Source organism: Eschrichtius robustus, chromosome 1 (assembly GCF_028021215.1).
Source record: "Eschrichtius robustus isolate mEscRob2 chromosome 1, mEscRob2.pri, whole genome shotgun sequence".
Taxonomy (NCBI): Eukaryota; Metazoa; Chordata; class Mammalia; order Artiodactyla; family Eschrichtiidae; genus Eschrichtius; species Eschrichtius robustus.
The window spans coordinates 642,020-668,963 of NC_090824.1; the positions used below are offsets into that span (position 1 = coordinate 642,020).

The 26,944-nt window shown below is 65.1% G+C and overlaps 1 protein-coding gene across 2 annotated transcripts in view; it reads right to left on the reverse strand.

The window, feature by feature from the left end:
- Positions 1-871: 871 nt before the first annotated feature.
- The window catches only part of PACS2 (phosphofurin acidic cluster sorting protein 2), a 64,061-nt gene continuing 37,988 nt past the window's right edge, over positions 872-26,944 (reverse strand). Inside the window, exons 4-24 of one of the 2 annotated variants that reach the window (XM_068539365.1) lie at positions 26,297-26,422; positions 25,144-25,306; positions 24,558-24,631; positions 24,186-24,242; positions 23,030-23,089; positions 20,119-20,276; positions 18,445-18,535; positions 18,029-18,103; positions 16,932-17,074; positions 15,379-15,511; positions 14,965-15,069; positions 14,526-14,632; positions 14,044-14,198; positions 13,485-13,595; positions 12,917-13,025; positions 8,372-8,414; positions 6,938-6,980; positions 6,511-6,646; positions 5,503-5,729; positions 5,129-5,242; positions 872-3,975 (exon numbers count right to left, since the gene is read on the reverse strand). In XM_068539365.1, coding sequence (XP_068395466.1) covers positions 3,857-3,975; positions 5,129-5,242; positions 5,503-5,729; positions 6,511-6,646; positions 6,938-6,980; positions 8,372-8,414; positions 12,917-13,025; positions 13,485-13,595; positions 14,044-14,198; positions 14,526-14,632; positions 14,965-15,069; positions 15,379-15,511; positions 16,932-17,074; positions 18,029-18,103; positions 18,445-18,535; positions 20,119-20,276; positions 23,030-23,089; positions 24,186-24,242; positions 24,558-24,631; positions 25,144-25,306; positions 26,297-26,422 — 2,349 coding nt within the window. In that variant the 3' untranslated portion in view covers positions 872-3,856. Of the gene's footprint in view, positions 3,976-5,128; positions 5,243-5,502; positions 5,730-6,510; positions 6,647-6,937; positions 6,981-8,371; positions 8,415-12,916; positions 13,026-13,484; positions 13,596-14,043; positions 14,199-14,525; positions 14,633-14,964; positions 15,070-15,378; positions 15,512-16,931; positions 17,075-18,028; positions 18,104-18,444; positions 18,536-20,118; positions 20,277-23,029; positions 23,090-24,161; positions 24,243-24,557; positions 24,632-25,143; positions 25,307-26,296; positions 26,423-26,944 lie in introns of both variants that reach the window. The other variant, XM_068539356.1, reaches the window with a different exon arrangement.

Consider the following 26,944-nt stretch of genomic DNA (forward strand, 5'->3'; position numbering starts at 1 on the left):
TGGGACGGGTGCGGGGAGGGGCACACTACGGGGACGGGGGCGGGGTACACTGGGTGGAGGGCGGGGAGGGGTGGGGCACAGTAGGGGTACGGGGTGGGGGAGGGGAGGGGCACACTGGGTTACGGGAGCGGGGGGAGGGGCGGGGCACACTACGGGAATGGGGGCGGGGCACACTACGGGTACGGAGGTGGGGGAGAGGCGGGGTACACAAGGGGGGCAGGGGTGCGGGAGGGGTGGGGGAGGGGCGGGGTACACAAGCTACGGGACCGGGGGCGGGGAGGGGCACACTACGGGGACGGGGGCGGGGCACACGGGGTGGAGGGCGGGGAGGGGCGGGGCACAGTAGGGGGTACGGGGTGGGGGAGGGCAGGGGCACACTGGGTTACGGGACCGGGGGGAGGGGCGGGGCACACTACGGGTACGGGGGCGGACCCATCGTGGTGGGAGGGTCAGAGGGTGGGGCCCACAGCGGTTCTGGAAGGCTCGAGGGGGCGGAGTCGAGCCCCACGAACTTCCGCTTCGACAGGCTCCGCCCTGCCGTTTCCGCTTCCGGCCCGTTTTCGCGCCTGCGTCCTGGGCTCGGTTGTCAGGGGCCGGCCGGGGTTCCGCTCGCCACGCGGACCTGGTCCCACCCCGGTGTCCATGGCCCGGGGCTTCATCTCGGGCTCTCGAGGAGTCCCGGCCCCGCGCCGCTCGGAGGGGATCGCCTCGCAGACGCCCCCAGCCGTCCGCACCCTGACCCCAGGCCCCCTTGGGTCCCCGCCTCGCGTGGGGGCCTCGGAGCGCCGGCCCGCGACGTGCGGGCGGAGCTCGCGCCTGGACGGATGGAGGGGCCGAGACCGCTCGAGAGGAATCACACAGCAGGCGAGGGAAGGCCTGGGAGTGCTCCCCGCGTTTATTAGTGTCGCATCAGCACCTTAAAATACTCCACGTGGTCACATAACGTGACAGATTAGAATCTGTTTTCCAAAAACGCTATTTACATTAATCCTGTTTTCCATTAAAAAAAACAACAAACAAAAAACCTAGCAACACGTACATCCTAGAAACCAAACAATGCACAAAGAACTGGACGGGGGGTCTGCAGGAACGCACGGTGGCACCCCTTAGCCTCCCCTGGGGGAGGGACCCCCAAGCCCAGTCCTCAGGCCCCTGCCAAGGACTTATCTTCCTCTCCACCGGAGGACAGGACGGGTCTCGGGAGGGGGTCAAGGAACAGGTGCAGGGGTCAGGCAACTGGCCTTTGGGAGCGAGTGGCCCGGTCTTGTCATGAGGAACCTGTTCTGGGACAAAGGCCAGTCAGGTCTTCATATCTGGGAGTGAGGACAGGGCAGCAATGCTGGCCCTGGCCGCTCTGATCTGCCCGCCGCTGCACAGAGACCTTTGGTTCTGGGCCCAGAGTCCCTCTCCTTCCGGACCTGCAGCCGTGACACTGACTCGGGACACCGGCCTGCATGCCCTGAGGAGACGGGGACCCAGGGGACCAACACGAGGAGGGAGAAGCAGTGGCCCGGATACAGGGCTGGAGCTCACCTCCACGGGGCCTCAGCGAGGGCAGAGCCTGCCCACACCGTGCCACCAGGCCCACGAGGAGCCTGGCCTTACCCGAAGGTAACTGGTCACCCAATGGGCTGAGAACCCCTGCTCCTGTCCTGTGCGTCATGGTCTGGGGCCCGTGTTCCTCACAGGGCCACACCGCCCTCCATGTGCTCACGGCTGCACTGGCTCAGTCACAGACGGCTTTGGCTTCTGCATCACCTTCCTCCCAGGGACAAAGTGCTTTTATATGTATCCTCAGAACAGCTCCATGAGGTAGGCAGGGGAAACGTGACCATCCCCGTTTAGCCGATGGGGAAACCGAGGCACCGGCGTGAGCAAAGCCCAGGTCTCCAAGAGAGTTATGGTGATCGGGGCCATCTGCACGACTCCTGGGCCCATGAACAGTGTGGCCGGTGGGCCCCGTGGCACTGGACAGACCACAACTGGGCTCTGCAGGCCCAGCGGCACAGGGTGGAGGTGCTGGGTGTCTTCTCCTTGTGGGTACAAGGACACAGGGAGGCGTGAGGAGGACAGCTCACAGTTGGGATGGATGGGACAGCCCCCTTTGGCCCTTCTTCTAAAACTAGCTCTGCAGCTGTAAAGCTAAGTCAAGGGTGTGTCACCTGCACCTCCTTCCTGTTGAGTGTGACCTTTGGAAACTCGAGCAGTAACCAAGGCCCTGAGGCCAGTGGTGGGAACAGGGGTGGGGAGGCTCAAGGTCCCCAGGCTGCTTCTGAGTGTAGCCGCAGATGGGTGCTGCACAGGCCGCCCAAGGCGTCCTCAGCTCAGCGGCCTGCACCCTCACCCAGGTCCTTCCCAGGGAGGGTCAGGGCCCCTGGCCCAAGGTCATGTCCAAATCCTGTCTGCCAGCTAGGTCCAAGGCCCTCAGCCATGGACACTCGGACCCTGTACAGCCGCCTGGGGAGGTAAGCAGGTAGTCGCAGGTAAGAAAAACAGGCCATTTTCCATCCACCAAGTGGGACCCCTCTGTGCCACGGGCTGTTGGTGAGGCCGGTCCTCCAGAAGAGCGGGAAAGGCCTGCAACCTGTCTGCGTTTGGCACTGTTTTTCCGAGCACAGCACGTGTGGCTCTCGGCCCTAGGAAACTCGGCTCACGGCTCCCTGGGTGGGTCACCACGGTCCTACAGCCACAGCTGCCAAGGGGCAGGAGCTGGGGGGCTCTTCCTGTGGAGTGCTGGGGTGCAGGCCTGTGGGGGAGCAGGACTGGCGAGGAGCCTGGCCTCAGGTGGAGGGTAGGCTCGCCCCCCTCCGCAGGGACCCAGACCCCACACCCCTCCGTCCTGAGGAGCCCGGCCTAGAGGTGGGGCCCCAGCTTCACCCACAGCCCCGACGGGGCTCGGCCCCTATGGTCTGGCCACATTAGTGTTGCAGGTGACAAACACCTGGCTGCCTGGCCAGACACCTCCCAGCCAGCAGGGGGGCTGGGGTGGGGGCAGGAAGTGGCAGCTGCGGAAGCCACTGTGCCCACTAAGTTTGGGGCGGGCACAACCCGCAGAAGCAGAGCGGCGCCGCAGGGACGGCCGGGGGAGCAGTGGGTGTGGGGGGCTGGGACTCCGGGCAGCACAGCTGGCTCTGCCTAAGCCCTAAGGGGCTGTTGGGGCTTCATAAGAGCAACGTCTGTTTGGCAGCTACATTGCAACATGTATTTGAAAGCATTAAAAATATCCGCTACTATAAAACCTCCACTGCCCCCTGTGGCTGGAGTTTACTGGGATCCACGAGTGGGCGGTGCTGGGGCATCTCTTGGCTGGTTGGTGGCTGGAGCCCAGGGCTGGGCTGACTGGCCTGACTGGCCTCTGTTCCGCCCAGGACGCCCCCAACAGAAGGCTGGACTTTGGCCTCTGGCCACCCAGCTCGGTGCCTGGGCACACAGGCAGCCTGGGGTCCGGGGGGCCGCCCGCCGGACCCTGGCTCCGAGGAAGCAGAGTCCTGGCTTTCAGAGAGGACAGGACGCAAAGGCAAGAACCCTTCTTGTTGGGGGGCTGGGTGGGGGGAGTCCTGAGGCCACAACACACCTTCCACAATTCTCAAGTTCAACACTGTCCGCCTGACCTCCCACCCCTGCCGGAACGTTCTGGTTAATAAGCAGAGCAGTTATGGGGTCCCGGTGGGGGGCCGCCCCGTTAGTTTCCAGGTAGTGAGCATGTTCATACTTAAGACTGTTTTTCTCTGGGTTTTTAAGGGTCTGTCTCTGCAGTAAACTGAAATGTTAACAGAAAAGCAGCTGGGCCCTCCCGGCGCTCGGCCATCGCAGGGCTGCAGGGCGGGGAGCCGGCGCGGCCCCTCGGCAGGCAGGGCTAAAAGGTGGACTTGGAGTGTCCGAAGATGCAGATGGGGAAGTGCTTGACGTGGGAGGACCACTGGGCCGCCAGCTGGAAGAACTTGACGTCGTTCCACTCCACACCATCGATGAGGACTGTGGGGGACAAGACCGCCTGACCCACCTGCCCCTCCTCCAGGCCGCAGCACAGAGTGAGGCTGGAGGGCCTGACACCCCCGGGGATTCCCAGGCTCCCGGGTGACACTCGCCGGTTCTCAGTGGCCCCTAGGAGGAGGAGGTGCGGGACGGCCCAGCCCACCTTGCTGACCTTCCTGCCACCTGCCCACCACCGCCCCCATGGCCAGCCCCTCCCCGACTTCGGGGGAGCTGCTTGTCCGCAGCCCCTCTGCCTCAGCAGGGGTCTGCAAACCCAATTTAAAACACTCTCCACTTAAAGCAGAAAATCAACAGAGGCAGGCCAGGGTGGTTCTTGGCCACTGTGGTCAGACTCAAGCTCGTGAAAAAAGAAAAATCTCGAGAGCTCCATATTCTGTTAGTTGTAGAGTATCTTCTATAGAGAGTCTGAGGTAAAGCACAAAGGACTGAGAAATTACTTCTCAGAATTGGAAAAGCCACTCCACGCACACAAATAGCCTCATCCACGTGTGTTCAAAGCTCAAACTACGTAATATGACTTCATAGCAAACAAAAGCATTTCCTGAGGTGAACTTAGAAAAGCCACCCAGTTCGGTTCTGGTTTACTTCCATATCCTACCGCCCCCCCCCACTCCCGCTGGGGGACAGAGAGAGAGGGAGGGAGGGAGAGAGGGAGGGAGGGAGAGAGGGAGGGAGGGAGAGGGAGGGAGGGGGAGGGAGGGAGAGAGGGAGGGAGAGGGAGGGAGGGAGAGGGAGGGAGAGAGGGAGGGAGGGAGAGGGAGGGAGAGAGGGAGGGAGAGGAGGGAGAGAAGGAGGGAGAGGGAGGGAGGGAGAGGGAGGGAGGGAGAGGGAGGGAGGGAGAGGAGGGAGGGAGGGAGGGAGGGAGAGGAGGGAGAGAAGGAGGGAGAGGGAGGGAGGGAGAGGAGGGAGAGAACGAGGGAGAGGGAGGGAGAGGGAGGGAGAGGGAGGGAGGGAGAGGAGGGAGAGAAGGAGGGAGAGGGAGGGAGAGAGAGGGAGGGAGAGGGAGGGAGAGGGAGAGAGGGGGAGAGGGAGAGAGGGGGAGAGGGAGGGAGGGAGAGGAGGGAGAGGCAGAGGGAGAGAGGGAGGGAGAGAGGGAGGGAGAGAGGGAGGGAGGGAGGGAGGCAGCGCTCACCCCGCAGCATGTTCTGCTGGTGCTTGGCAGTGCAGATGAGCCGGCTGATACCCTCAATGCACTGGCTTTTGGACTCTACATCCTTGTCCTTGGTTTTCTTGGGCAAGAACATCACTAGGAGGAAAAGGGGCTGTGCTGTCCTCCCGCTGTCCCTCAGGGGTGGGGGGCTAGCAGGGGCTGTGGGCGCACCTCGGCCCTTGGACCCTGCTCATCTGGACCCCCTTCCGCACGGACCCTGCCTGCCACCGCCCGCCCACCGGGAGGCCTTTGCCCGGGGCTCTGGTCAGAAGCGGCCCCCAGGCCTGTGGTGCCCTCGGGGCCTGCCCGGCGGCCCCTTCGATTGTCCCGACAGCCAGCCCGCCTCCCCACCTCACCCTTCTTGTTCTTCTCCTTGGTGACCACGGTCATGGACATGGTGGGCGTGGCCGCAGCCTCGCCGCTGCTGGGCAGCCTGCTGACCTGGAGAGACCGGAAGGTGCACTTGAGTGTGTTTTTGGTGGTGGGCGGGTCCTTCCTCTCCGCATCTCTCTTCCTGTCTGTGGGCTGGGCTGCCGTCCAGTAATCCACCTGCAGCCCCATCAGCTCGGCGCCGACGCCCTGGCTGTGAAAGACGAGGGAGGCTCACCCCTCCATCCTCAGCGGGTGACGGCAGCACCCCCGCGGCTGGCACAGGCAAGGAGGCGCCCGCCGGGACGTCAGGGGGCCGCCGGCAGTGGCTGAGGACGGAGGGGAGCTCGGGGCCCAGAGCCCGCTGGCGGGCCGTCCCGGTCTCCTGGGGCAGCCCCGTCTGCGCCCGTGGCTCCAGCGTAGTCACGATGCTGGGGTCACCCAGGAGTGTCCAGACCTGCCGCCCGCCCACGCTGCCGCTTTGTCTGGCGGGCCCAGGCCAACCGCCCCCTTGGAGGTGCAGCCTCAGGGCCCAAGTCCTCCCCGACCCTGGGGCAGTCCTGCCTGGGTGAGTTCTGCTCACGAGAGCCCCGAGGGCAGCCGAGAGGGGCTGCGGACCCCCACCCACTGTCGCCACGCCTTCTACTCACATCTGAGTTTCCAAAATCCCCTCTGTGCGCAGAGCACCCCGTATTTATACTCTGTAGCTCCCGTCTCTAGGAATGCAGGGGGTGGGGCGAGGTGGGGAGAAACCAGGCCAGGACTGAGCAGTCCAGCGCCCCAACTCACTTGTCTGATGAGCCTGGGTGGACACCACCACGGCCCCTGCGGGGCCGCTGAGCCCACCTTCCGCCCTGACCCTCTGCTTCCTGGCACCCCCGGGTCCGGCCAGGGACCACGAGGAACCGCCAGTGTTCTCAGCACAGCCCCTGCTGCGCTGGGGGGACGGACGGCGTGAGCTGGTGGGCAGCGTCCGCCCACATGGCTGCATTTACCTGGGGGAGGACAGGCCCCCGCTCACCGACGGGGAGGAGGGCGGGGTGGGTGAGGCCTCCTTGGCCGCGGGAGATGTGGACGGCGGGGTGGACGAGAGTGCGCTGGAGCCCGAGGGGGCCGCGTCATCTGAGTCACCTTGGGAAGGAGTCGGGGGGGCACCGCTGAGCTCCCCCGCTGCTCTGCCCCAAGCAGCCCCAGGCCCTCTGGACCCAGACATGGCAGGGAGGCCAGGCAGCTGTGGGCTGGGTGGGGGTGTGTGTGGGAAGCGGGAGACCCCCCCAACCCCGCCGCTCAGGGTCAGGGGTGGCCCATCCACGGGGAACAGAAGCCCGGCAGCAAGGTGCGTGTTGGTGCTAAGGCTGCCCCAGCCCTCCTGCGTCCCAGCCCCCCCCCCCCCCACCCCCCGTGCAGGGATGATGGAGTTACCTGACGTGGCCGAAGACGGCTCCACTATTCCAACCTTCACCACCTAGAAGGCAACAGGACGCTGCTGGCAGTGGCGCGGGGGTGGTGCTGGGACTCCACACCCGGGCAGGGACCTGTTTTCCTACCACCCGTCCTCCATGTCCCCCATCCCCCAGGAGCTCCTGGGGCCGAGCCAGGTCCCAGCCCCTCGGTCTGTGGGGCAGAGCTAAGCTCCAGGGAGCCACCGCCTGGGTGGGTCCTGCTGAGGGACCGCCCTGTGCCGGGGGCGTGTTTGGGAGACGCCCTTGAATTAAAGCAAGCTCTGTGGCCATCCTGCACTCCCGGGACGAGGGCTGCCAGCCAGCCCCTGGCCTGGCCCTGACCTGTGGCCAGCATTCGGGACACATGTGGCCTCCGGCAGGACTGGCGCCCTCCCTCCACGGGCGAACCTCTCAGGTCCCACTCCCCGGACTCAGCAAACTGCGTGCCCGTGAGACTGGCTGGCGCAGACGTCAGCGGGTCAGGTGCTGGAGCGAGGGAGCCCTGCCCAGCGGGGCACAAAGGCAGCCCTGGGGCCTGCACCAAACCCGCGTGGGCTGCCGGGGGAGCCCGGCCCCACCCCGACCAGGGCGGGAGCTGTGTCACGTGAAAGAAATCACGACAACGGCTGCTGCCTCGGTCACACGGTGGCATCTCAAGTGCAGCCAGCGGGACAGGCCCTCCTGTCACTGCAGCAGCTTCCTCAGGACAGGCTGCTCCGGACCAGCACCCTCCAAGTACAGCCAGCAGCCACCCGACGCCTGAGCAGACTGAACCACGGCCTAGAGGCCCTGCTGCCTGCCAGGCGGCCGTACGGCTCTCACAGCAGACGCTGGGCTGGAGACCACGGTGGGACCACAGGCTGTGGACGCGTGGCCTGGCTGGCGAGGAGTAGCCCTTACTCCTTGGCAGTGGGAAAAAGCAAAACCTCCCAGCTTACAGGGATGATCCCAGATGAGCAAGCCTGCCCTGCGGCTCCCAAAGGACAGAGGCAGCCCTCTGCCCCCACCCCAGGCGGGGCCTGTCCTGAGGCCCGCCGACCCTCGGTACCCCCTGAAGAGCCGAGCCTCACACTGGCCCCGGACACCCAGGACGGTGCTGAGAACTGGACCCTCACCCCCAGGTGGGCTGCCTGCTTCCACATGTCAGGCCGCAGCAGAGCCGGGGCAGCGATACGCCTGGGCTCACCCCCCCACTCAACAAGAAAAAACAGAGAGCTTTAGGGTGGGAGAAATGTATAAGGCAAGTCCTCAGCTCAAACTGGTGAGGAAGGTTCTGGAACATATCAAGTTAATGCAAGAACAGACTGATTATAAAAGACCTCTTGGCAGATAAACGGCCTCCCAGCAGCAGCTGGAGCCAGCCAAGCGGCAGGAAAGCTTTGGGCAAAGCGCTGCCTGCCCGAGCAGTACTCACCCCTACGAAGGGAATGAACTTCTGAGAGGACTCTTCGTCGGGGCTAAGACGAGGGAAACAGACAGTTAGCGCTCTCCCCGAGGGACAGGCCCTTTCGGAGTGGCCCTGCCCCACCCACTGCCTCGCTCCCACCTTCCCGCAGGACGCCTGGCCTGGACCTCGGACCCGCAAACCCTTCTGACATAGAGGAAGGGCAAACGCATCTCTGCACAGAGGTCCAGAGGCCCACGGGACAGCCCAGAGGGGAAGGGTGGAGAGTGCAGCCTCGCCCAGGAATCTGCCACTCTATCCTGGGGGCCTGGGGCTCAGGGCAGCCAGCCCAGCCCAGCCCAAAGGTCTTCCTGCTGGCCCCACTCACTGAGCCCCAAGACAGGCCGGCTTTCTGTGCCCCCAGGATGCCCCAGGAACAGTCTGGGCCTCCACCAGTGATTGGGGGTGACTGTCCCAAGCCAGACTAGGGAGGTTTTCTCCCACATGGTCTGGGTAAAGTTGGTGCCCACTGTGGGGTGGGCCTATTTCCAGGACTTTGGCCTCGGTGATGGGGCGCACATGTCACGTTCTAACAGAACGATGCCCCAAGGGTAGCCCGAGGGCGAGACCAAGGCTCTGTGGGCTGTGCTGCTGTACTGTGCCCACGGGCTCTGCAGGACTTCTGGCAGAACCTCAGCCTCGCCGGAACCGCTGGTCGCGGCCCATCGGTGGCAAAGGCATCCAGTGTCCAAGGGCCCTGGGTGTGGGCGTTGGCAGGAGCCAAGGGGGTGCAAACCCCTGTCTCTTCCTCCCCCTCTTCCCCAGCCAGGGCCGCTGCTGTGGCTCAGCTGGCAGCAGGCTGCCCCCACCTGGTGTCTGCCTTAGCCTGGCCTGTGGTCCGAGGGGCTCTCCCGCAGGACTGAGGCTCCACCGGCAGCTAGGAGAGCGCCTCTTTCTTGGCCCCCTCCGTGTAGGTCCCCAGGGCGGGGCCGGTCCTGGGCCTTCTGTCCCTCCCCCAGCTTCAGGGAAGATAGGCGCCCCCTCCCCGCTTCCTCGGCTGGCGGCGTCCACCCAGCCGCGGGCCTGCTCTCTGAGCTGACCTCCCAGTTCCACTTGTCTCATCTCCCTAAACCAGAGCCTGTCGTCAAAGATCGGCTCCTCTGCGGGTAAGTCCACACGTGCGTGCCACGCAAGGCAGTGGCCCAGGGGTGTCACTCAGGGAGAAGCCTCTGCTCCAAGCAAGCTGTTGGGGGGCCTCCCTGGGCACCAATTCCCGGGACCAGGAGCCCCACGTCGCCAGAGCCTTCAAGAGGCCCTCCCCTCCCTGCCCCTGCAGGGGGCGGAGGCCTGCACCTGGCTGGCGCTCCCCGTGAAGTGTGGCCACCAGCTGGCCAAGTGACCGTGGCCCAGGGGCCAGCACAAAGCGCTGTCAGGCTGGTCCTGGCAGGAGGTGCCGCCCCACACCCAGCGCCACGGCACCCACCAGCAGGAGCCGCGCCCCCCCCCCCCCCCGGGCGCCCCTGGGAAGCGGTCATCCACGACCTCTGCCCCAGCACCACCCACCCCACCTTCGCAAAAGAGACAGCAAACATCTTTGGGTGAAAGACCCTACAGGTTCAGTCCATCCAATTGAAAATAACCAGATGACCAGTCTCTCTCCCCGTTGCAAGGAGAGTACAGTTGGAAGAAAAAACTTCTCTTTTCATTTCAAGCAATGAAACAACCCAAATCCTGCGCCCAGACCTCCTTCTGCATGCAGGGTGGCAAGAAGCAGGAAGCCGGGTGGGGTTCCTGGCCCAGCGCACAGGAGTCTCGGGCCCTTAGGGCTCCCACCCTCAGCGAGCCACTGCCCCCACCCCGCCCCTCCGCCCCAGGATTGGCACGCAGGAAGGCAGGCAAGTGGGGGCCTCAAGAGATGGGACTCGGGAGACTGCACGCCACAAACACCAAAGCCAAGCCGTGCCCCTGGGCCATGCAGACCACATCCAGCACGCGGCACGCGCCCGGCGAGACTGGGGTGACACCAGCTTCCACTGAGACCCCTCAACCTGGACCCTGGATGCGGAGGGGCACATGTGTTCTCGGCAGGGACAGCGGACAGAACTCCTAGGGCTTGAGCCGTGGCTCTGCGGCAGGGCCCCTGGGCGTGGCTCCTGAGACCCGCACATGGGGGGAGGTGTAGCGTGCCTCTACTTGACACGGGGTGGGGGGGGCTTGGAAGCTGAGGGGGCGCAGCCCACACGAGGCCGGCGTGGAGGCGCTGGGCAGCCCCCTAGCGGTTGCCCGGGGGGACCAATGGCGGGTCTGACCCCAGGCCGGGAGCTGGCGCTGAGCAGATAGGCTCCGCCCTGCAGGTGCCCTCACGGGGCCCGGGCTGGAGAGGGACCGGAAGGGCCATGCCCGCTGCCCACCCTCTCCTGGGTCTCCTGACCCCTCCAGGTGGACAGCAGCCTGTTCTCTGTCACAGCAGGCAAAGGCCGACCTGCTACCCTTCCAGCCCCGGGCTCCAAGCGTGGATGGCACGCTGCCTTCACAGGGCTCAACCCAGGGCATCTGGAGCCCCCACCCGACCCCCCGTGCTGGTGTCACCACTGTAACGCGGAGGCAGGGGCATGAGGCATGGAGTTGGCTCGGGGTCTCCTAAGCCCCGGCCCGAGGCTCACGAGCGCCAACCGCAGCACAGTCGAGAAGCTGTGGCCCAGGCAGCGAGGCACGCCGCAGACTCCTGGCGCCTCGGCTAAGGGGGGGTGGGGTGGGGTGGGGAGGGGAGGGAAGCCGGCGCAGGCCCACAGGACAGCCTGAGGGGTCAGCAAGGCACACCACGGCTGGTCTTTCTCTAGCCCCTGAGGCTTGTTTAGCAGGACAGTCGAACGAGCTTAGACCCCCTCCTCCTGGTCTGCCCCAGGGCCCAGCAGAGAGGCCACTTGGGACCCAAGGACCCTCCCTGGGGGGCTTTCCCAGGAGAGCAAATAACCTGAGACCCACGGCAGAGAAGCGCCCTGAGGGACCCAGTGCAGGACGCCAGGCAGGCAGGGGCCTTGTGTGAAAGGGCAACTCTGGGAGCATCCGGAGCTCAGCTCCCAACGGACAGCCAAACCGAGGGTGGAGCCGCCTCAGGGGAGAAAAGCACTTCGCCCCTGTGCAGCGGTCCCATCCAGGTAAACTCGGCCCGGAGCTGCTCTCTGCCGCCTGGGTGCGGGGTGGCGGGGGGCTTGGAGCTGGCCACTGAGCACTGCCGTCACCCAGAGCGAGCTCCCCATCCCCTCTCCTCAGCGTCCCCACGTGGAGGGTCAGCAGGAACGCCAGCCTCCCGCAGCTGCTGGCACCACGTGCTGGGAGCAAAGCCCGCAGTCGGAGTGGTGCCAGCACCCGGCAGCTCTCGGGGTGAAACCAGCCCCTGCTGCTAATTTAAGAGGTAGCGCCGCCAGGCTTCAGAGATGGAGCAACTCAGGGAGAAGTCCAATCGGCCACTTCTTAAACCCAAACTCAGGACTGAAACAAAGAGCCCACCCAGCGACTTGCAGGCAGCAGGCTTTTGTCGCTGCAGCTGGGTGGGGGCCCGAGAGTGCAGGCCTGGCTAGGGCAGCTGGCAGCGCACCGGGGCCCACCTGACGGAGGCCTCCCCTCCTGACTCCTGGCGGGGAAGTGGACGATGGGGGATGGAAACCTGAGGACGCACCCCACCTGCTGACACTGCTAAACAGCCCTAAAGACCAGCCAGCGGGTGGAAGGGGGCGCGGCCCCAGGGACAGCGGTACCTGAGGGTAAAGTCAAAATGAAAGTTCTTTCTCCTTTTCAGAAAGCCACCAAAGAGAAAAACATGACGTTATCAGGTGCTCAGGTGCGGCGAGGCACCCCAGGCACGGCACCAGCACAGTGGTCCCCGTGCCCCTCGCAGAGGAAGAGCCGGGAACCTTGCACTAGGCTGTGTGCTGGGCGCCTGCAGAGGCTTTGGCTCGATTCTACCTCCGCCTTGGAAGCCGTGCACCGTCCCCCAGCGGGAGTGGGGGAGCTGTACTTCATCAGCCCGGCCGGCCATGGTCTGCCTATTCCTGCCCTTCCCCACCCGGGGCGCCTCTGTCCGGGGGCTGGCTAAGGGGCCGCTCGATCCCCCAACCTGTGCGCCCAGCCCCACCCCGTCCTGGGCACGGCCCCTGACCACCGTCCTGCACTGGGCGGGGTGAGAAACGGGTCTCCCTGCCAGGAAGCCCCGCTGTTGGAGGAGCGTGTGCCCAGGCTGGAGAAAGCAGGTCGCTGCTGGGGGCCAAGCACCAGGACCACTATTCCTGTAACTTTTATTACCGGAAGTTCAAACACATACAAAGAGAAAGAAAAAGCGACCAGCTCATTCTAACTCCGATTCGCGTCGGGAAAGGGTGCGGTGGTCGAGGAGAACTGGGGGCTGCTTGGATGGCTCACAGGCTCCCCCTGATCCCAGCTCGGCTTCCCTCCCGCAGAGCCCAACGAGCAACCCAAGGAGCTGGGACAGCGAGAACTGCGGGCTGCCCGCCGAGACCGCAGAGGGACGGCGGGTCGCTGCCGCCGCCCCACGCCCGCCCAGGCCCCACGAGGTACCTCTTCTGCTTGTAGGTCAGCATGGCCTCCGCGATGGGCAGCTGGTGGGCGCAGTTGGCCCCCGAGATGTACTGCGTGATCCTCGACACAATGTCCGGCGTGTCCTGCACTGCACGAGGAGACCAGAAGGGGTTCGTGGGGTGCTGCACGCCAGCACCCCGAATCCAGGCGGCCATGCTGGGGGCGGCTGAGCGGCTCCTCTGGCCGCCACCCTCACGGGGTCCTGGGGAGGGCAGCGAGGCCTGTCCAAGTCCTGAAGAGCCCTCCCCGGGGGCCCGGTCGCCAAGGACCTCTGCGGCTCACGGTGGGCAAAGGGAAGCATCCTGGCCGAGGCTCCACTGGCCCTGCCCGCTGACCCCACCTCCCTCCCAGGCGCTCAGGCCCCCCGGGGGCCTAAGAAAAAGGCAGGCACACAGGTCGCGTCTCAGGGGACAGCGAGTGACTCAGGCTCTCACGGAGGCTTGGTGGGGTGTGCGCCAGGGCTGGGGGGGCGTGGCGACGCGGGGACGCGCGTGAGGGGCGTGGCAGCGTGGGCTCGAGGGCGGGGGCGCAAGGGGCGCGGCCTCACCGGCGCTCTGGGCCTCCAGCTTGCTGAACAGGTCTCTCCAGGTCAGATCCTGGAAGAAGTTGTTGTACCTGTAGTCCACGGAGCCCAGGTATCTGGCCACCGGGTGGGAGCCTGCGAGCGAGGGGAGAGCGTCAGGGCGTGCGGACCCCGCGCGCAGTTCCGCGCCGCCCCGATGACCTCGGCCCCCAGCCCCCGGTCCCCAAGGAAGCGGCTTCCCGGCCTCCTTGGCACACAGATCACTCGGCCGGACCAAGGTGTGTCCTGCAGACCAGACGGCCTCTCGCGCTGCGGGGAGGGGTCTCCTCTAGACCTCAGCCCTTTGCAGGAGACAGATTTGTTTGCAACATATTGTGTAAGCCAAAAAATGGGATTTTGGTTCTGACTTGCAGAGGATTTTGATTAACTTTAAGAGGTTAATAACCAACCCCTGCTTGGCATTTTGACAACAAATCCCAGCCGGCATCGAGTCGCCCAAGCTGCGGGGCCTGCGGGAGCTCGGAGGGCGGACACCGCTGCCGGGCACCCGCGTGGCTCCTGCGGAACCAAGAGCGCCCCTCACCCAGCGGGATGACGAGGAAGCGCATGTAGCCCAGCCAGTCGGGGGTCTTGTGGGACAGCTGCTCCACGAAGAGCCGCAGAATGGCGCTGAGGTAATGCTGCGCCCCCGCCACGGCGATCTTCACGGGGGTCGGGGGCTGGGAATTGCAGTTGCAGCTGCGGCCCCGCAGGCAGGACGAGAGGGAACAGGCGCCTCAGGGAGCCGGCCGCGCCGCGAGGGAGGCCCCGGGGCGCCCCTGCTCCCCTCCACCCGGCCTCTCCCGCGGCCCACGCTGATGGAGCCACCGGAACCCAGGCCCCCCAGACCCGCCCGGGGTTCCCCCAGCGCTGAGGAAGCTCCCGCCTGGGCCGCTGCTCTCCACCCCGCTCTGGCAAGACTGCGGGTCGGCAGGACGGAGCCACACGAAACGCTGGGGTGCAGAGATCCCCACGGACTCCCGGGCGGCGGTGCCCCGCGGCAGCCACGGAGGGTGTGGGACTCACTATCTCTGTATCCGAGAGACGATGGTGCTGAAGGCCGCCTGGACGTCGGCAGCAGAGCACGTGCACACCACGGGGAGCGTGTGCCGCTGCAGGACGTCTGAGAGGAACTGGGAGGCGGGGGAGGGTGAGCCTCCGAGCCACCCACCACCAGCCTGGCCTGTGAGCGCGCCTCGGTCAGGGTCCTCGAACAGGCAAGGCTGGCCAGACACCCCCGCCACTCCATCCTGCGGGGAGGACGCCCAGCCCCTGGACGCTCCACCCTGCAGAGGGGCTGCGCCGCCCCTCCCCCGTCCCCCCTGCGGGGAGGATGCGCCGCCCCCTCCCCCTCCCCCCTCCCCTCTGCGGAAGGATGCGCCGCCCCTCCCCCCTTCTCTCTGCGGGAGGATGCGCCGCCCCTCCCCCCTCCCCTCTGCGGGGAGGCTGCGCCGCCCCTCCCCACCTGCCCCTGCCAGTCCGAGGTGTTGACAAGAATGATGTTTTCGGGGAGCTGGTCATCGGAGATGAGGATGTGGTTTAACTGGTCATACACAGTCTTCCTGGGGATCTGAAGACACAGAGCCCGCAGAACCCAGCGTGAGGGGAGCTGCGCCCGCCGCCCCCTCACCTGCTCAGCCCACTCCCTCTCCGGCAGCCACCTGGGAGCACTCAGCCCCCTCTGCGCTCAGACACACGGGCTGAAGGCGCTGCAGGGCCACTGCAGCCCACGGGCAGTGGGGCGGCAGGAGCGGCGGCAGGGGGCTGTCCCGACAAGCCCTCCAGGTGCAGGACAGGCGCCCTCGCCTCGGAGCTGGGCCCGCCCTGGGCCAGCCGGGGGTGGGGGGGCCGGGGTCCCCGCGCTGGGCGGCGCACCCACCTGCAGCGGGCTCCGAGTGTCCGGGCAGCGCTCGTTGTCCAGGCTGTTGGCCCGCTCATTCTGCGGACGCGCCGGCTGCCGCTCCTTCAGCGACGTGCTCCGGCCCCGGCGGCCGGCCTGCTTCCCCTCGGACCTGCGGGGGGAAGGGAGAGGCTGGGGCAGCCCGCAGGCACGCGCTGCCCCAGGCAAGGGCCACCCAGCAGCAGAGGCAGCTGAGGATGGTGGTGCGCGCTGCCGGGCAGCAGGGCCGGAGGCCACACAGAGCCCCCCAACCCCCGAGGGCCCGAGGGGCACCTGCGGGGACCGAGACCTCCCACGCCCTGGACACAGCCTGGTGCAGCCCAGTGCCCGGCATCCTGGAGCGCCTCCCCGTCCTGACACCGGCCTCTGCGCGCCCCCGCCAGGTCAGTGCCAGCACCCAGACCCACCGCTTCTGGAAAATTCCTGTCACAGAAACAAGACAGGGCACCCTGGTGCTCGAGGTGCCTGTCCCGCTGGGTCTCACGCCGGGGCAGGGGCTGCCGTTGGGTGAAAATCTAGGCTGGGGGTTTCAACACCAAATGCCGTATTAATGCTGGGTTTTGTTTCTCGTTTCTGTGAGTAGACTTGCGTGGGGTGGCGGGCAGGCAGTGGGCAGTGAGGGCTGATCCGTGGGGTCCCACACTTGAAAATCGGGGCGTAAGGCCTGATGCAGCGTGTTGAGTGTCGGCTGCACGGGACCGCAGCCCCGGGAGAGGGCGGGGGGGAGGCCCACGCCAGCTCTGTGGCCCTCCAGGGGCGCGGCGAGCTGTGGGGTGGGATCCGAGGCCCTGAGGCAGTGGTGGGCATGTGGCCAAGTGCGGCCTGCAGGGGGGTGGGGGGAGGTGGGAGGTGACCACGCACGGCAGCTCAGAGGGCGAGGGTGGGTGCCCAAGTGCCCAAGAGCAGCAGAGCTGGGGCAAGGACCTGACCGAGGTGGGGGAGGGGAAGAGGGCACGTGAGGGACCCAGAAGGCTCATCCACCACCAGGAAGCCACCCGAGGTCACTGCAACTCAGACCCCAGCTTTCGACACTGCGCTCACCCCATCACATGACCCACTCTGGGAGGCAGGGGCCTCGGGACCCCGGCCCAGTTGCCCCCCGCCCCGCAGACGTCCCGTGCTGGACCCCCCACACTCCGTGAGGGCTGCTGTGCCCGTCCACACAGGCGCTGGGTCCAGCTCCTCCGACGCAGCGCACGTGGGCTCAGCAGGGCACACCCTACGTGCTCCGGCGCCCAGCGGCACCTAGCACAAGCCCTGCTGCACTCGTACAGTCCCTGGTCCAGGACAACGTGAGTCAAGGACAGCGGGGCCTCCCCTGCCCTTGGAGCAGGCAGCCACACCTCGCCCCGGTCAGGCCTGCAGGCGGCTAGTTAGGTGCAGATGGGGAGTGGGGGTCCAACGTGGACCTCCCGGGACGGGCCTGGAGACCTGAGCGCTTCCCGGGTGACGCTCATCCGGTCTGACGGTCCCTCCCACACTGGCCCACACAGGCATCGCCGGGCTGATGGCTTCCCCGGGCGGCCAGTCACCTGGTGGAGGGAATGACCAGAGACTCTGTCTTGGTGATCCGCCCGCTGGGTGGCAGCTTCTCGGTGAACATGTCCAGGGCAGAGGTCTCCACCTCCGGGCTGTCCTCGGGCTGGGCTGGCTGCTCCCCCGGGGCAGGTGGGCTCTGATGGGCAGAGAATGGCGCTGGTCAGGAACACACGCCCCTCCAGGGCCTCCTCTCGGCCGTGCACTCCTGTGCCAGAGGGGCCTTGGTTTGGGTGAGACTGCTTAGGCCTCTCTTGGTCTGGTGGCTCCCTGCGTGTGGACACGGCCACGTGCTGCCCTGGGAAGCGAGCTGACTTCACCCTCCAACCACAGGGCTCCCAGTCCTGGCTGCCACCGGGAGACCAGCACCAACCCTCCCCAAACCTCCTCGGGACCTTCCCTAAGAACCCTCACAAGGGCAGCAGGAACCAGCTGTGGTGTTCACGGGCCGTGCCTGACAGGGAAGTGTGGGGACGCCTGCTGCCCCCCAGAGCTGCGGTGAATCCAGGGCGGGCCTTGACCATGCCCCTGGGGTGTGGTGATCCGGGGGGCCCTGACCACCCCCTTGGGGTGGGGGTGAATCCAGGGAGCCCTAACCACATCCTGGGGCGGTGGTGAATCCAGGGGGGCCCTGACCGTCCCCCTGAGGTGGGGTGAATCCAGGGGCCCTGACCGTCCCCCTGGGGCGGGGGTGAATCTGGAGGGCCCTGACCATCCCCCTGGGGTGGTATGAATCCGGGGGGCCCTGACCGTTCCCCAGGGGTGGGGTGAATCCAGGGGCCCTGACCGTCCCCCTGGGGCGGGGGTGAATCTGGAGGGCCCTGACCGTCCCCCTGGGGTGGGGTGAATCCGGGGGGCCCTGACCGTCCCCCGGGGGGGGGTGAATCCAGGGGCCCTGACCGTTCCCCTGGCATGGGGTGAAACCGGGCCCCCTCCCTGGGGTGGGGGTGAGTTCAGGGGCGCCCTCGTGGTTCTGTGCACAGGTTCTGGGTGGCGGAAGCAGGTGGACCTGCCGGTCAGGGATCAGACCCCTAAAGGCAGCACGTAAGTGGGCTCTATCCTGGCACCCGTGAACGTGGCCCCGCCTGCTTACATGGGCCACGGAATCGGAGATGCTGTCACTTGGCTGCTTCCCTCCGAGGGCCCGCGTCTTCTCGGGCACGTCGGCCTGTGTGGACGAGACGGGAGGGAATCAGGCTGTGTCCGACCATGGCGCCGAGGCTGGCTCACCTCTGGGCAGGGGGTTCTGGGCTTGGAGGCAGCCTGGGGAGACTGGCCAGGATTTCCTGGACTGTGGGTTCAGGGTCACCCCACGACAGTCACCTGGAACCTGGCAGGGGGACTCGGGCCACACCAAAAGCCAGGAGCGCGCTTGGCCTTGGGTTGGTCCAGCACCGATGTGCAAGACGCCTCGAGCGACTCAGACAGACAGGAAGGAACAGGTCGCGCCCCACCCCCACCCGAGGACCGCAGTGGGAGCACGGGGCTGCCTGGTTCCGGGCCGCTCACCGGACTCGGAGGCTCCTTCTGGCTCCGGGCACTGTGGATGCTCCCGATCTCTGTCTGCGAGCTGGAGTGGGACAGGCCTTCGAAGTACGGCCTGGGCGGCGTGGACGGAGAGCGCGTTATTCTCCAATGCCTCCCCAAGCTGAAGGCGCAGCCACGGCGCCTGGCGGGGTCGGACGCGGAGCAGGGCCCCCACCCTCGAGGACCACGGCACAGGTGAGGACACCGAGGGCCTGAGAGCAGCTGAGCAGACCTGTGCCCCGAAACCCCATCGGCTCTCGGCCTTGGCCCTGGCGGGGTGGCCGGCGGCACACGTTGACAGCTGCACCCGACACCCGGGCTGGAGGCCTGTCTGGTGGGGAACCCACAGCCAGCTTGCAGGAGCTGAGATCAAGCTAAAACGAGGGGCGGGACTCACGCAGTGTCTGGTGATGAAGCCACGTGGGGCAGGACCACGGTGCGTGGCAGGAGGGTCAGGCCTGAGACGCCACGCCTCAGCCCCAGGACTGGGACGCTGGCTGGCCAGGGCTCGCCCTACAGGCACAGCTAACATTATGGAGGGAGCTACAGGCGGGGACGGCCCGGGTCAGCCGGGCGGCCGAGGTAACCACAGCGGCTGATAAAAGCAGAGATCTTCTCCAGCTGAAGGCAGAGAGGGGTCAGGGGGCTAATACTGAGGGACATGACCACCGTGTTGGCCTTAAAGGTGGCGGGGGCAGCAGGTAGAAGGGAGGCAGGAGCCCCGTCCTGCAGCCGCCTGGCTGAGCCCCCAGGAGGCCCGTGGCTGACACCCTGACTTGGGCCCACAGTCTCCAGCCTCCCAGAGGAGGAAACCTGGGCGCTTGGGTCAAAGGGCGCTGGTCAGCAGCTGGGGACCCTGCACCGGGAGGCGGGTCTGCGAGGCTGCGGCGGGAGCCGGAGGGCGGGTGACAACGTGGCCACCCCTTTCTCGTGTGTGCTTCCCTGTGTCTGACTTATGCTTGTTTTAAGTTTAAACACCAACCGGTCCACAGACCTTCCCACCTCTGACTTGGACCCCCTCCACCCCCACCGGCTCCTGACGCGGACTCAGACCCGTGCGCTCTCCCCACCGGGCCGGCCGTCAGCGCCCGCATCACCTGTCCCCCAGGCTCCCTTCCAGCACCAGCCACGCCACACCCGTGCCCCTGGGGGGCGGCCCCAGCACGCCCCTCACCTCCCCATCGGACGCAGAGCCCTGTGGCCCCGCGCTCGCCGGTCCCCTCCTGTGATGCCCAGCCAGCACCCCCTCCCCAGCCCACATCCCACCCGCCCCACGCCCAGGGCCCCTGCCTTCCACGCAACTTCCCAGCCCGCCCCCCTCCTGCCCCAACACCACGGCCTCCTGCAGGGAGGACCCGAGCTGCTCCCAGCAGATCCCAGAGAGACCTTTCCCAGCTGCAAACTGGACCCTGTCACTTTGCCACTTCTCACCTCTGGAAGCACCGCAGACCTGGGGCACCGTTGGGGTACGCGGCTCCTGCCCTCCCCTCCCCAGAGCCTGCACCCCCGAGGGCCTGCTTTCCCACAAACCACCTTTCCCTCTGGCCCCGACAACCCCCAAGATGGACTTCCTCCCAGCCTCCGGCTTTGAAAGCAGACGGCCGTGTCCACTGTGCCCCGGCATGGTGGCCTACGCCAGCCAGCGGCTGTGCCCACCTGAGCTTTGGCTTGGGGGTGCTGAGGACGCTGTCGTCGTCCTCCATGTCGGGGCCGCTGTCGCTGGGGTTCTCCATGTCCAGCGTGTCGTACAGAAGGTCCAGGTCCTCCTCCACCTCGGGGACGTGCTCTGCAGGGTCCTGCTCCGAGTCCAGGACCTACGTGCGATCAGAAGTGTGAGGCCGGCCCGGTGGGAAGGGGCGTCTGCGGGACAGACGGGAGGAGGGCGCAGGCCGCCCAGCACCCTTCCTCCAGCCTGCGCCACCAGCCAGTCCCTGGGGACCTCCGGTCACCCGGGCGCTGGGCAGGGCTCTTCTCCCCAGCCTCGGAAGCTTTAACACCCCAACGCACCCTTTAGAGCACCAAGCGGCGCTGTGACGGCGTGTGCTGTGGTGTGGCACCACCGTGATCAGGATGTAAAAGGCTTCCCTCCCCAGGCGCCCCCTGCCCCCGGCGGTCCCCCCACCCAGCCCCCGTGCGCTGGGCCTTTCCCGGGACGGCACGTGAATGGAACTGCTCCGCGTGCAGCCTCCCCTCACTCAGCGTGACGTGTGTGTGTGTGTGTGTGTGTGTGTAAGTGTGTGTGCCCACAGCCTGCTCCTTCTTGGTAGTGGGCCACCCACGGGGGGTCACAGCATGTCTGACCAACGGCCGGTGGAGGACAGGGCGATGGTCCCGGCGTCTGCACCACAGGTGAAGCTCCTGTGACGCTTATCAGTCTGTGTGTGGACTTGTTTCCATCTCTCGTAGGGAAAGACGCAGCAGTGGGACTGCTGGGTGCCTGGCGGGCCTTCCGAGGCACCGCTGGCCTGTTCTCCAAAGTGGCTGCACCGCTTCCGTTCCCTCCAGCACGTGTCACGTTCCCACTGTTACACACCCTTGTCGACACTTATCTTCCGTGTTCCTGGTGACGGCCGCCCTGGTGGGTATGAAGAGGAGTCTGTGGTTCTGATCTTGTTCCCCAAAGACGAGAGACGCCAAGCACCTCTTCACGGGCTGACTGGCTGTCTGTATTTCTTCTTTGGAGGACTATCCAGTCAGATCCTTTGCCCAATTTTTAAAGTGGACAATTAATTTTTTAACTGCATTGTTCTGTTTTTGAGATGTAAGTGTTCTTTATGTACTCTGGATACAAGTCTCTTATCAGATATATGATTTTTTAAAATTTTATTTTATTTATCTATTTTTGGCTGCGTTGGGTCTTCGTTGCTGTGCGCGGGCTTTCTCTAGTTGCGGCGAGCGGGGGCTACTCTTCGTTGTGGTGCATGGGTTTCTCATTGTGGTGGCTTCTCTTGTTGCGGAGCACAGGCTCTAGGCGCGTGGGCTTCAGTAGTTGTGGCACGTGGGCTCAGTAGTTGTGGTTCGAGGGCTCTAGAGCGCAGGCTCAGTAGTTGTGGCGCACAGGCTTAGTTGCTCCACGGCATGTGGGATCTTCCCAGACCAGGGCTCGAACCCATGTCCCCTGCATTGGCAGGGGGATTCTGAACCACTGCACCACCAGGGAAGCCCCAGATATATGATTTGCAAAAAATTTTTTCCCATTTTGTGGGCTGTTGTTTCATTTTCTTGATGGTATTGTTGTAAGCACAGCAGGTTTAAATTTTGATGTAGTCCAACTTACCTATTTTTTCTTCGTTTGCCATGCTTTTGGTGTCATTATCTAAAAAACCATTGCCTGACCCAAGATCACAAATACACCTATGTTTTCTTCTAAGAGGTCTATAGTTTTAGCTCATACATTTAGATCTTTGACCCATTTTGAGTTAATTTTTGTACGCTGTGGCATGAGGTAAGGGTCCAACTTCATTCTTTTGCACGCAGATATCCAATTGTTCCAGCACTATTCGCTGAAAAGGCTATTTTTCTCCCCACTGAATGGTCTTAGCGTCTTGTCGAAAATCAACTGATCATAAATAGAAGGATTTATTTCTGGACTCTTAACCTTACTTCATTGACCCATCATAGTCTGATGACAGTAGCTTTTGGTAAGTTTTGAAAATGGACAGGTGAGTCCTCCAACTTTGTGCTTTTTCACGATTATTTTGTTGATTCTGGGTCCCTTGCATTTCCACGTAAGTTTCAGGACTAGCTGTTGGTTTCTGCAAAAAGGCAGCTGGCGATTTGACAGGAATCATGTTGACGCTGTGGGTCAGTGTGGGAAGGACCGTGGCTGAGCCGGGCCCGTTTCGAGCAGCTGCACCTGCTAAGAGCTGCTGCAAGAGGATGCCCCACCACCGCGCGTGGACGCATAGCCGCGGCTTCCGGGAAGCACACAGCTCGCTTTACAGGCCATCGTGACACGTGTGATGACGACGTCTTGGGGCTTCGATACTTAAATGCCACCTCTCCTGGGTGGGTCCAGAACCTGGGGACTAATTTTCCTCTGATCACATTAAAAAAAAAAAAAAAAAAAAGATTTTTTTTTTTCTGGTTACCACAGTTACGCAAAGTCATCGTTTGGAGACTAGAAAAAAGCTAAAAGAAGAAATTTTAAAACACATAGTATGTTGATCATGGGGAGGCAGTGTGTGGGGTGACAGGGCACGTGGAAACTCTGTACTCAGTTTTGCTGTGAACCTAAAACTGCCCTAAAAAATAAAGTTGATTTATAAAAAAACACAAAACACAAAAACCCATGGTCACACCCCGCAAAGACAATGTACCGCTCTCCTCCAGGTCTGTTCAGCAAGCTGTCAAGAAACGCAGCAGGCATCGCCTGGGGCCTCTGCCTGCCCCTCAAGTGTCCCCGGGGGCAGGCGCCACCATCACCCTCGCTCCCGGAGAAGACAGTGGCGTGCAGAGGGCCACGGGGAGAGGGAGCAGCAGGGCGGGGCCTGGCCGGAACTGGCCTGCAGAGCCCTCCCCGCACCGGGACGCGGGGCTGCCACGGGGGGAGGGGCTGCTCACGCACCTCATCGGAAACTTTAAATCTCCGCAGCAGGGCCACGACTTTCTGCTTGAAGTTCTGTTGCTGCAAGACAAGCAGGACGGCATCAGAACCCTTGGAGCCGCTTCCCGGAGGACACAGTGGGGCCGGCACAGGGCTGCACCGCGAGGGCGGCCTCAGCAGGCGGGGGGCGCAGCTCAGACACGCGGCAACACCTGTGAACTTGGACACGGCTGCTGGCACTTTAACAACAGTAAGCGTTTTCACAAGCATCTGAAACCACAGCTGTGGACAGACTTAGAAATGGACCCAGAGAGGAGCTGCCAGCCTCAGAGCCGGCGACGGGGAGCCGCAGGGAGGGTGTGTCCATGGTTGTTCCAGAAGCCTCTGTGCCAGTGAGGCCCCCGCCCTCCCTCCTCGGGACCTAGGGCGCGGTCAGGGCGCGCCGGAGCCTGAGCCCATCTGCTCCTGGTGCTGCCCTGGCCACTGGCCTCCGACCGAGGCCACCCAAAAGGAGGCCCACGCCCCCTCCACAGAAGTTGGGCATCGGGTCCTGGACCTGAGGCTCAAACAGGTACTGTCACAGCAGCGTGCGGGCCTCCACACCCGGTATACGGGGACCAGCCCACGGTCTCCCAGCATGGCCGGGGGGGAAGTGGTCTCTGGGGCTGGGCTGGGCCATCAGCACCGGGGCCTCCCGGGTCTCCCTTCGAGCCGGCCTGGCCTGGGGCCGCAGGGCAGAGTAGCTTGGCACTGTGCGCTCGCCCAGGGGCTCTGGCACCAGCGGTGGACGTTCCATGATGGGCAGAGATGGTGGGGGGGGCTGGCCTCACACTGGGCGTGTCTGGGCCAAGCGGCAGGGGGCCGGCCCTCGGCTCTGCTCGGAGAGTGGCCTTGCCCGCTGTCCTCTGGGCTGTAGGCCACAGCCCCCCTCCCAGGGCAAGGCCGTGGCATGGGGTCTCCCCACCTTCACGCTGTATTTGGGGAAGAGACTGGGCCTCTGAAGAAGCCACAGGGCTGGGCTCAGGGGACAGCCCGTGTGCCCATGCGATCCCAGGGCAGGCCGCCTCACGTCCTGACCCGCCCCTCCCGAGGGCTCCACCCGGCCCCCACCCCCTGCCCTTCCCCAGTGTTAGTAAAACCAGTTTCCACCGACCCTGGTCATGGACGTCGTTCTTACTATCGATCGCCGTTGCTTCTTGGGCTTCCCCACGTCGAAGTCATCCTCGTCCAAGTCCTGCAGAGACACGTGGCACCTGGGGCCAGGCTGCCCTCAGTACCCGTGGGACCCCGCCCCTGCCTGCTCTGCGCCTGGCCCGGGGCCTACCCACGTGGACGGGGGGCCTCCCCGGGCGGCCTGGGGAGGGGACTGGTCCCCTGGGCGTCCCAGAGCGTCTGCTGACACCCTCCAGCCCGGGGACGGGGACCAGGCTCCCAGCCCCCTGTGCCCCCTGCTACCCTGGCAACAGTGGCTCTGGAGGGGCCTGGGCCCATCCACGGGGGGCTGCGCAGCTGCTGGGGGTCTTGGCAGGAGCCGGGGGCCCCGCGTTACCTGCCCCTGCGCGGCGTCGTCACTGGCCTCCTGCTCGGAGGAGAAGCTCTCGTCCTCCTCCTCGGAGTAGTTATCTGTGGGGGGAGCAGACGGGGGGGGGGCACCGCGACGTTCCAGCCGGCGCCCCAGTGACAGCCCCCCGCCCCCGGCGCGCAGCGGAGCCACGGGACACAGCCCCGCACGCGGCAGGCGGACAGTCGAGGGGGGAGGGGCCGCGCTTTGTAGCCCCCACGTGCCTCCACCCCCCACCGTGGCCCCCAGCCCTTCTGCCCGTCACGGGGTTCAGACTGGATCTCCTGCTCGACTAGGTCCCCACGGTGGCCCACCCTCACCTCAGGGGAGACGTGACCCCAACTGCGACGGAGGTGACAGCCCACACCACGACCGTGCCAGACCCTGGAAGGCACCACGGTCGACCCCGTGACCTGCTTCCTGACCGTGTCCCAGTGTGAAGGCAGGGCTGACACGCCCACAGCCCAGAGAATAGCTGCAGACCCTCACATCCCCTCCCCAGCCTCTCAAACCCACGGGCCAGTGGCCAGGAGGCGGCATCCGTGACGGAAACGCTGCCAGCAGCTGCACTCACCGGTGGACTTGGCCTTGGGGCCGGCCTGCATGCTGCTGTCCTCGTGGTCGATGGGCTGGCTGGACAGGGAGAAGATCCAGATCTCGGCCACCTTGACGGCGGCCTCCTTGATGTTGCTGCAAAGGCTCAGCACCTGGCCGCCCTCGGAGGGGTGCTGCATCACCTGTGGGCGGGGCACACGTCACCAGCCTCACCCCGCGGGGGGCACGCGCTGGGGGTCGGGTGGGCTTTCCTGTGGTGGTGACAACAGGGGATGCACTCAGCAGGGCAAGCACGGTGGCCGGGGGCGGTGCAAGAGGACACGAGGACAGGGGGCCGGTGGACGGGCCACGAGAGGAGACACGGGAGCAGGGTGGACGGGCTGGGAGGGAGCACACGGGGCCAGGCTGGGAGGTCAGCCAGGCCCAGCCCCTGAGGGCTGGAGGCCATCACGGAGGAGGGTCGGCGGCAGCGAGCAGCGTGTGAAGCCACGCAGGGGCCAGTCCAGACACAGCCACCGACCCTCCGGACTCAACCCCAGGAACCCGTGTCCCTGGGGGACCAAGGAGGACCGGGCCCCCAGTGCAAGCCAGGGCTCTGGTGCCGCGGAGCTGACATGCGCCAGGTTTGGCCCACTAGGATGATGAGGCCTTGCGGCCGTTCCGATCATGAGAGAATCAAATAAACTGGGGGGAGCGGCAGAGCCCCCCCGCGTCCCCCTGCCCGGCGCCGGCCTGAGCCCCGCGCTGGTCCCAGACACCCAAGCCATTCACCTTGATGGGGTCTCGTCATGACAACCCAGCGAATGCGTGCCTCTGCATTTTAGAAGCTGCCTTTTGGGTCATTTGATCACATCTAGATGCTGGGGTTTTATGGACCAGATTCTTTTTTAATTTGGGGGGGCTTGGTTAGGGGGGCCAACTCCTTAGTCAAGTAAGAAGATAAGAACTTTGAGAAAAGTAACATCGCCTATCACCATCAGTGAAAAAGCCAAGTTAAAAAGGTGAGCCGGCGGCCCCTCTGACCCACACGAGCACGTGTCCACCCACCCCAGGGAGCCCCCGTCCTGCCGAGCGGGACGTCCAGGAGGACAGCGTGGGGCAAGGGCGCCTGGAGGGATGCCCCCCCGGGGGGGCACAGGAGGGAGGTCTGGCCGCCACCCAGCCTCCCTCACTTCGGCCATGTTGATGGAGCCAGCTGCCAGCGTTTTGTAGCCCAGGATCGTCCGGTTCTTGTACCGCTTTCTTCGCTGCAACATGATCTGAAGCTTGTTGCCTTCTCTTTTCAAGAAGTGGGGGTACTGTGGGAGAAGGACGGGGTGTCACAGCGATGAAGGCAGCCACGCCCACCGACACCCACGAGGTCTCACGCACCCAAGCCCCAGGGCTCCCTCCCTGCTGGTCATCAAGGGCCTCGGTCACCAGGAACAGCCCCTGGCGGCAGATGTGTGCCACATGGCCAGGCCCTCGGGAGGGGCCCGCGCATCTGTGGACACGCGGTAACTGCTCAGCGGTGCTTCCGCCTGGCGGTCCAGGGGGCCGTGCCCACCCAGCACTCCTGGTCCAGGCCGCCTCGCCTGCTCGTGGGACTGCAGGGCTTTTACACGCTGCAGAGCTCGTGTGCACACAGCAGACGTGCACGTTTCCTCAAGGTTCACAAATAAAAACCTCCTTTAAAAGCTGGGGCACGGGGCTTCCCTGGTGGCGCACTGGTTGAGAATCTGCCTGCCAATGCAGGGGACACGGATTCGAGCCCTGGTCTGGGAAGATCCCACATGCCGCGGAGCGACTAGGCCCGTGAGCCACAGCTACTGAGCCTCCGC